The sequence below is a fragment of the Portunus trituberculatus genome, chromosome 18, assembly GCF_017591435.1.
Source record: "Portunus trituberculatus isolate SZX2019 chromosome 18, ASM1759143v1, whole genome shotgun sequence".
In the NCBI taxonomy this organism is placed as follows: domain Eukaryota; kingdom Metazoa; phylum Arthropoda; class Malacostraca; order Decapoda; family Portunidae; genus Portunus; species Portunus trituberculatus.
In genome coordinates this window covers 197,501-207,500 of record NC_059272.1, presented here as the reverse complement: position 1 = coordinate 207,500, position 10,000 = coordinate 197,501, and the positions used below count along the sequence as shown (strand labels likewise).

The 10,000-nt window shown below is 45.4% G+C and overlaps 1 protein-coding gene across 2 annotated transcripts in view; it reads left to right on the top strand.

Moving 5' to 3' along the window:
* LOC123505760 overlaps positions 1–10,000 on the top strand; it is a 47,175-nt gene that overhangs the window by 1,613 nt on the left and 35,562 nt on the right. For both annotated transcript variants that reach the window (XM_045257419.1, XM_045257420.1), the window contains one exon: positions 1–1,145. This exon is cut by the window's left edge. In XM_045257419.1, coding sequence (XP_045113354.1) covers positions 981–1,145 — 165 coding nt within the window. In that variant the 5' untranslated portion in view covers positions 1–980. The remainder of the gene's footprint in view (positions 1,146–10,000) is intronic.

Here is a 10,000-nt window from a genome sequence, read left to right as displayed (position 1 = left end):
AGATAAACTGAACAGTGACATAATGCTTGGAAATGAGAGAAAGCAGCGTGTGGTGAACCTTTGCTCAGGTGAGAGGAACTGAACAATAAGAGAAGTCAAACCCATGAAAAAAGAATACAGAATAACAGACGTGTGAGTGCCTGGGCCATCGAGACAAACTAAACATAGAGAGATTATATATATAAAAAAAAAAAAAGTTTGTTGATCGCTTAGTCAACTGAGAGAAATAGAACTATAAATAAACACACAAATATGAGATAAGATAAGAGTGTGATTGTTTGGCAGACAGCAACGAGTCCATCTGTAAAGGTGACTCAAATAAAAGAAGAGAAAAGAGAAACAAGTGAAAAGAAAACTGCGGTCATTCACTTATGAAATAAAAGAAAACACATTTGGTATAATCTTCTCCACTCACAGAAAGGAAGACAAAAAACATGAAAGGAAAGATTCTCACCTGTGGCGCCAGTGATAGGAAGATAAGATAAGATAAGATAAGATAAGACAAGATAAAGTAAGATAACATTATTTTCACATCGAGACATAGAGTACAACATGAAACTCTATTTGGCAGTGAATTTATACCGTGATGAAATACAGGGTTTAAAAATGAGAAGGAGTGTATTGCGCCAGTAAGGAGGAGTGACCCACATGATAAAAGCAGGTTTGTGTAGCACGGCACCGTGGCATGGCGGCGACACACTAATGATAACAGATACCAATCAAACACACCACGCTGAGGCTGCCGTGCTGTGTGCTGGTACCAATTACTGCGGCCAGCAAGAGTGTCAGTCAGAGTGTGGTAAGTGCAAACACCGCCAGTAACAGTGCCGATGCCAGTTGACATGGCGGACACTGTAACATAGACTCGTGTCACATCTTATAAGACAGGAATGGACGCACACACAAACAAACACAGCACTCTCGCCACGGACATGTTAGCGGGAGTCTTGTGAGTGCCAGTGCCATCAGGTGCCCCGAGGATGAGGATGGCTGGGCAGGAGGACATTAGCGCGGCGGCACAGCGGCGGCACATCGGACGGCGCGGTGGGGGAGGCCGCCTGCCTTACCCCACTGACCTCACGCTTAGGATCGACAACTTCACCTCGGGAGCCAGTACGCCCCTCTACACGCCCGCTCCGCCCAGGGTGAGAGAGAGAGAGAGAGAGAGAGAGAGAGAGAGAATGATACGTAAATTTAATATAAATGAGATATGAGTGAAAAATGAACAAATAATGATTAAATAGATACATGATCAATGAAAACAAGACGGAGTGAGTGAAAAAAATGAAGAAAGAATGAATAAAAACAAGAAAAAAATTAATGAAGAGAGAGAGAGAGAGAGAGAGAGAGAGAGAGAGAGAGAGAGAGAGAGAGAGCGCTTCCGAGACACAAAATAGGCGATAAAGATGAAAAAGAAGAAGGGTGAGTAAAACAGAGCAAAAGATTAGAGGAGGAGGAGGAGGAGGAGTAAACAGCTGGAGAGGTGATAACGAACATGTGGACGGAATGATGGAGAAAGAGGACATAAGGAGAATACAAAGGAATACAAAGGAATACAAAGGAAAGACCAAGCAACAACAGGCCCTGGGATCCTTACTAGGCTGCTTGGTTAACTATTCTATACTAACTACACAGTGTGAGAGACAGGACAGCTAAAGGGGCTATCATACTGGCCTATGATACGCGGAACGTGGGCCATGGTTCTTGGTACGAAACCAGGAACACTATCACACACAAGCTGCCCGTGTTCTTGTTATGCTAGGCAAACGGCCCATTAACCAAGACAAAGCCTAATCAAAATAAACCAGAACAAAACCATGCCGCTTATACCTCAGCCTGTGCTTTGTCCAGGAACTGCATTTGCACTTCCTCTTGTTAAAGAAAAGTAAGTAAAAGAAACTAGAGAAAAGCTGAGACGTGCGCGATGGCAACTTTAGAGTCAGAGGTGGTTGCCATGAGCCCAACCTATCGACATGATATACTTTACCTTTCTAAATTGATGAAATATTATTTAATATTCCAATATGAAAAATTTAGTCACATTCTTTCTAGTTCAAATGAAAGGTTTTTATTACATATATCATGTTTACTTTTCCATTGGGATAGCATACGGAGAACCGGGATGGATATGAAGCCATCCCAACTTGGTTCCGCTAATCCTGGGCAAGTTCCAGCTATCTAGAGCCGATGTTCCTGGTTCCGCGTATCATAGGCCAGTGTGATAGGGCCTTAAGCAGAATAGGACAGCTAAGCAGACAGCGAAGGAGGAGGAAGAGGAAAAGGAGAAGGAGGAGGAGAAGAGAAGAGGAAAAGGAGGAGGAGAAAGAGGAAGGAAGAGGAAAAGAAGGAGGAAAAGGAAAAGAAGGAGGAAGAGGAAAAGAAGAAGGAAGAGGAAAAAGGAGAAGGAGGAAAAGGAGGAGGAAAAGGAGGAGAGAGGAAGAAAAGGGGGAGAAACAGGAGGAGGAGGAAGAGGCGGAGGAAGAGGAAATGGAAAGAAGAAGAAAAGAAGGAAAAAAAGGAGGAGGAATAAGAGGAATAGGAGGAAAAAGAAGAGGAAGAAGAGGAGGAGGAGGAGGAGAAGAAGAGGAGGTGAAACAGAGACTGTAGATGCAGAAAATAATGGAAAAAGGGAAGTCAATAAATGTGAAGGAAAATATAAGATAGGAAAACAATAAAAGAAAAAATATATATAAATAAAGAAGGAAGAGGAGAAAAAAAACAAAGGAGACGAGAGAAGGAAGAGGAGAGAATGAAAAAAAGAGAAGAATGAAGGAAGGAGAATGAAAAGAGGAAAATTAATACACACAAGAAGACCACATAGGAACACTCCCTCTTCCTCTTATCTTTTATCTCTCTCTTCCTCTTTATTCATTTACCTCTCTTCCTTTTCCTCCTCTTTCCTCTTCCTTCTGTTTTAGCCTTCCTCTTCCTCCTCTTATTTCAGTCTCTCTCTTCCTCTTCCTCATCCTTCTTCTTCCTTCTTTTTTAGCCTTCCTCTTCCTCCTCTTATTCCAGTCTCTCTCTTCCTCTTCCTCCTCCTTATTCTTCCTTCTGTTTCATCCTATCTTCCTCTTTCTCCTTCTATTTCTCTCTTCCTTTTCCTCCTCCTATTTCAGCCTTTTCTTCCTCCTCTTATTTCAGTCTCTCTCTTCCTCTTCCTCCTCCTTCCTCTTTTGTTTCAGCCTTTCTTCCTCTTCCTCCTACTACTTTAGCCTCCCTCTTCCTTTTCTTCCTCCTTCCTCTTCCTTCTGTTTCAACCTTTCTTCCTCTTCCTCCTCTTACTTCAGTCTCTCTCTTCCTTTTCCTCCTCCTTCCTCTTCCTTTTGTTTCAGCCTCTCTCCTCTTCCTCCTCTTATTTCCTCTCTCCTCCTCTTCCTCCTCCTTCCTCTCCCTCCTCCTATTTCAGCAACTCTCTTCCTCTTCCTCCTCCTATTTCAGCCTCTCTCCATCTTTCTCCTCTAATCCCATAATCTTTCTATTCTCTTTGTTCTCCTTTTTCTTTTTCTTCCTTCCTCCTACAATCCCTTAATCCTTTCAGCTCTACAAATGGCATTCTCTGTATAAGACACAATCAACGTCTTCTTATCACCACTCACTGTAAACCTGCCTTATCGTTGCCCCTTCAGTACCAGGACATGTTTTTATATTCACACTGCTTACTATTCTCATTATTTACAGCTTCAGAAACGTATGTGAGGGAGTGAAATTGTGAAGACTGTGGCCATTTATCTTGTGACCTCCATAGACCCTTCCTGATGTGAATAAATTGGTGTGATCATACCAAAAGACTCAATGTGAAAATGTGTCGCAGTATTGAAGGGTTTAAAGGTCCATGATAACTCGCCACTAACAAACAGCCTCATGATATCTCGCCAATAACCTAACGTAACTTAACCTTAACCTAACCTACTTTAACCTAACCAACCCTAACCTAACCTAACCCAACCCAACCCACCCCTAACCTAAACAGATCCAACCTAACCTAACCTACCATAACCTAAACCAACCCAACCTAACCTAACCTAACCTCATGATAACTCGCCGCTAACAACCTCATACGTGGCTCTTCTCCAAACAGACGCCTTCAGTAGCACACACTTTCCTCCTGCCACCAGTACAGCGCACTCAAACTAACCTGGAGAGAACTGGAGGTACAGGAAGAAGAAACAGAATGGAAGGGAGGGAAGAGAAGGAAGGAGGGAAGGAGGGAAGAATGGTCTGACAAGAGAGAGACAGAAGGAGAGAACTGTAGGAACTGGAGAGAAAGGAGGAAAAAAAAACGGGAGGAAGGGTAGAGTTTGACTTGAGACAGAAGGAGGGGAACTGGAGAGACAGGAGGAAGAGAAAGGAGGGAAGGAAAGTGAGGGAAGAGTTTGACAAAAGAGAGACAGAAAGAGAGAACAGGAGGGATGGATGGAGAGAAAGGAGAGAAAGGAGGGAAGGAGAGAAGGCCGGCTGGAGTGAAAGGTTTGACTAGTGAGAGAGAGAGAGAGAGAGAGAGAGAGAGAGAGAGAGAGAGAGAGAGAGAGAGAATTGGAGAGAGAAGGAGAGAAAGGAGGGAAGGGATGAAAAAAAGGGATGGACAACTAAAGTGAACGATTTGACTGCTAGAGAGAGAGACAAGAAGAGAGACATGAGGGAAGGAAGGAGAGGGAGGAGAGGGGAGGTGAGGGGAGGAGAGGAGGAGGGGAGAGGAGGATGTCGGTGCAATGTTATGGCGTGAAGGATCATCTCTTACAAACACATCAGTCCAAAGTCTTCTCTCGTGACGTCACTACAGGAGAGGGGAAGAGAGGGGGAGCGGAGAAGTTCACGGGAGAGGAGGGCGGGAGGAGGAACGAGGTGGGAGGGAAAGCAAACACAAGGGAACATTAAAAAAACCAAAACATCATCATCATCATCATCATCAAAATTATCAACATCACCATGATTTATTAAAAAAAAAAAAAAAAATGTTGGTTATTGAAGAAGAAAAAGGTGACGAGAATGTTATTTCATTAATTTTACTTCTTACTGTCCAACCTCTTATTTTTCTCCCCCCCCTTACCTATACAAGAAGAAGAGGAGAGGAGGGGGTGTTCCGTCTGTATCCCTCTCTCATCTCCTCTCTTCCTCCCCCTCTTCCTCCTCCTCCTCCTCCTCCTCCTCCTCCTCCTCCTCCTCCTCCTCCTCTTCCTTCCCCTCTCACTAGGATATGGACACGAGATTTGGGAAAAGGAAAGGAGAAAGTGGAATGGAGAGGAAAAGAGGGAGATAATGGATATGGAGACGTATGAGAGAGAGAGAGAGAGAGAGAGAGAGAGAGAGAGAGAGAGAGAGAGAGAGAGTGGAGGGGAGGATGGCAAGAGGATAGATGCATTACTAGCCACACACTCCCTTCGTTTCTATCCTCCTCCTCGTCCTCCTCCTCCTCCTCCTCCTCCTCCTCTTCCTCCTTCTCCTCCTCCTCCACAACCTCCTCCTCCTCTCTAGCTTCTGCCAGATACGCAGTTTGAAGCACGGACACACACACACACACACACACACACACACGTACATAGACACACACACACACACACACACACACACACACATACACACACACACACATGTACATACACACACACACACACACACACACACACACACACACACACACACACACACACACACACACACACACACACACACACACACACACACACACACACACACACACACACACACGTTTACAGGTTCATGACGCATCTCAGGGTTTCAATCTGTCAGTCAATCTGGAATTCTTGATCATACACTCATTCACTCACTCACTCACTCACTCACTCACTCAACGCACGCAACTCACTCACTCACTGATTCGCTTGCTCACTCACTCACTCACTTACTAAAACACTCACTCAGCTCACTCACTGGCACACTCACTCACTTACTCACACTCACTCACTCACTCACTCACTCACACTCCAGGCACGCACTCACTCACTCACTTACTCACGCACGCACTCACTCACGCACTCACTCTCACTCACTCACACACACACACACACACACACACACACACACACACACACACACACACTCACTCACTCACTCACACATACTGAACTCACTCACACGCTCACTCGCTGCTGATCTGTGCTAACCTCCTCGCTCCTCATCTCTTCATCACACGTCACGCTATTGTTTGAGTCATACGTTATATATACAAAGAATGATGCATCGGTGTGTGTGTGTGTGTGTGTGTGTGTGGTGGGAACACTCGGTCATGTGCTATATTTGAGAGCCCGTCACGGTGATGTGTTAAGTTTCCGTCCCTCGTCATAATCCGTTCCTGCCATCAATCACAAGCTAAATTTATCGATTGGGTGTTCTAGTAGCGGGTCGCATCTTGCCATCTCTTTTCCCTTCCCTCCCACACTCTAACCTAACCGAACCTAACCTAACTTAACCTAACGTAACCCAACCTAACTTAACCTAACCCAACCTAACCTAACTTAACCTATCCTAGCCCAAACCAGACCAAACCAAACCGATTCAACCTAACCTTAACCTAACCTAATTTAACCCGACCTAACCTAATGAAACCTAACTTAACCTAACTTAGCTTAAATGAACCTAACCTAATCTAATTTAACCTTATACTTACGTACCCCTGCCGCCACAAACTCTTGCTGGAGAGACAGACAGACAGACAGACAGACGGACCGACAGACAGACAGACGGACAGACAGACAGACAGACGGACAGACAGACAGACAGATAGATGCAGGTCCGTATTCTGAAACGCTTTGCTCTCTCACCACGACTATTTTTTAAAGCCAAAGGGAGGATTAGCGGGTTTTCAAGAGTGTTTCTCCAGTTAATAATGTAGAAACCTTGTCACTCTGCCTCTAGAACCGTAAAATCACCTTAAAAACTCGTGTAGATTTAGATAAAGACTTGAAATAGTGGAGGTGAAGCGCAGAAGTGTTTGAGAATACGAGCCAGAGACAGGCAGACAGACACAGGACAAAAGACCCAGTACAGCCCGTATTCTGAAACGCTTCTTCGCCTTACATCCATTATTTCAAGAGGCTCCAGTTTTTTTATTTTTCTATACCATGTGGGTTTTCACGGGAATTTATGAGCTAAAGGGGATACTTTTTGGGGTACCTCTTATCTCAAAGCCCACTCGCTAAGAAACCGTTGCCCCGAGTGAGGAAGCCCAACCTACACTCAGACCGTGGACAGGATTAGAACCCGTGCGCTTGGAGACCCCTCGGACTCCAAATCACGCATGGTTCCACTGTACCACGGCGGCTACGATGGTTTTTAACGGTGTTTGTACGCTTTAAGTGATAGATTAACAAATATTCTACATTAACACATGTGAAAATCTTGCTAATCATCTCTGTGGCCTTTGAAAACAGTCGCGATGAGGCAGTGAAATGTTCCTGTATGTGTTTGTCCGGTTTAAGTAACAGATTAATAAAAATTCTATATCATCAACAAGAGCAGCGCATGTGAAAACTCTGCTAATCATCTCTTTGAAAACAGTCGTGGTGAGGGAGTGAAGTGTTGCTCTATGTTGGCCTACGATCTATATCAAACCCCTTCAGTACTGGGACACATTTTTACCTTGAGGTTTGTGTACGATTAGACCATTTAATTGACATTAGGAAGGGTCTATGGAGGTCAGAAGATTAATGGCCACAGTCTTCATTATTTCAATCCCCCTACATAAGTTTCTGAAGCTGTGTAAAATCATCAAATAGACAATAGAATGAATATGGACACGCCACATGGTACTGAAGAGGTTAATGATACCTAATGCAGGCTATACTAATACTTATTTTGTTCTCGTCGTCAAACACGCACCCAGTTGTTCCCCTCATTGTCTCAAATAACACTGGTCTTTTTTTTTTTTTTTTTTGTAGGAGAAGAAAGGTGCAATGCCAAGGGCAACAGAAAGAGTAAAAATATAAGGTCCACTTAGAATGCCAGTCCCCGTGCAGGTCCGAGAGAGTGAGCCAAAAGAAAGGAATAAATGTCTTGTAACAAGGGACTGCATGTCACCATAAACTTCCTTGTCGGAAAATACAATAGGAAATTATAAAATAGATTAGTAGATTACCTTGGTGAAAAAACAAGCTGTGTCCAACTCTCTAATACAAGAGTTACCCAGTATTCTCAATCATTCATGCATTTCTCTGGTAAACTCTGGAACTTCCTGCCTGCTTCTGTATTTACATCTTTCTACGACTTGATTTCTTTTAAGAGGGAGATTTCAAGACATTATCCCTGTCTTCTGGCTAAATTCTCTTTCAATCTTTTAGGGAACTTGCAGTTTAAATGGGCCTTTTTTTTGATATCTTGTTGCCCTTGGTAAGTTTCCCTCTTGCATAAAAAGTAATTATGATAAGACAAGAAATAAAGGAGTCAACCCTGAGATACTTTAGATTTGAAGACGATAGAGGGAATTGGTATATATGAATGAAGTACACTCAGTAAGCAGATTAGTTGTGCTGAGTCATTGATGAGCTTTGAGAGATGACTAGACAGATTCATGGATGAGGATGAGAGATGGAAATAGTGAGGTGACTTTCATACGGGGACTGTCATGCAAGTGTAGGCCTGACTCATTCTTGTAGCTTCCCTTGTTTCCTATTGTTCTTATGTTCCAGGGGTTGGCTGCAGGTTCCCTCTGTTGTTATGCTACGTCCTTATGTTCACCAGGCCAGGGACTAGTCAATGTGGGGATGTGCTGGTAGTGAGCCGAGCCCGCTAACTCTTTCCCGGCTAACTCGACTCCAAGATTGTTCCAACACCTGATCCTGTTTGACATGTGACGGGCCACACTTGCCGGTGGTAGTGATGTCTGCCGTCCCACACCGCGCAGCCCCACTGGCCTAGTCACGTACTGTACGTTCATGGTGTTCTAGAAATGGACCCATCTAGACTGGAGGGCCACACTGGTGGTATGATGAAGCCACGTCTTTATATAAGGTGGACTCATCACGTCTTGCTACGTATAGCAGTGACGTGTGGCACCATCCAGGGTATTCTGGTGCCTGCAGCCTCTTCCCTGAATTGAGCCCTAAGTGCCTCTCACCTTGACTTTAAAGTCTATACTCTACAACGTACAGTGTGAGCGGAGGCCATCACGCCTATATATAGGTAACATAGATTCATTACGCCTTGCCAGTGGTCTGGCGTGGCGGCCGCTGTGATGCAGCCTCCTTCCTGGAAGTGATCCCGATGCATCAGCGTGCCTCACAGGGCCCGCGGAGGCCATAACACACGTCTTCACAGTACACAGCGAGCGCTGACTCATACCAACTAATGGTTTGGTCGTTGCGGCGGTTGTTATGGTACAAGGTAATCTGTTATTCACCACCACCTCTCATCCATACCATTCCTCGCTCACCTCTACCGGTGCACATTCTCCTAGCGCGCACGTGCGGCACAGCGAAGGCCGACCCCACAGAACTCTGTAGTCTGAATTACGTTTTGTTATTAAATCAGTGGCCTCGCTCCGCTGGAAGTGTGGTGGAAGCGCAGACTCTTTCAAATGGCTCACCCTTCCCCTCAACCTAACCCCAATGGTACGAACAGCCTCACGTAGCCCGGGCGTGCCTGCGCGCCATGGCCTCCGCCACCGCCGTGTATGGGCAAGTACAGAAATTCTAGTTTGACTTCTCAGCGGCTGCCTTAACATATGGGAGTCAGCCTTCCCACAAAACCTCATCAGCTCACCAGCCTCAGCAAGACACCACCCTGCCTTCGCACCCCGCCAACGAGGCACATCAGCTTGGCCGCGCCCAGCGACAGAGCCTCAGCTGTCCCTCTTAAAAGGCGGCTCCAAGACAGCCCGTCAGCGGCCATCAAAGGTCAAGGATGCGGCGACCATAACACTGCTGGCGGAGCACCGGCTGTATTTACCGCGTCAGTCAGAGGCAGCAGCCGACCACCCTTGATTTATGGTGTCGTGGTGGTGTTAGGAGACACCTACTGCCGCCACCACCACCACCACCACCACCGC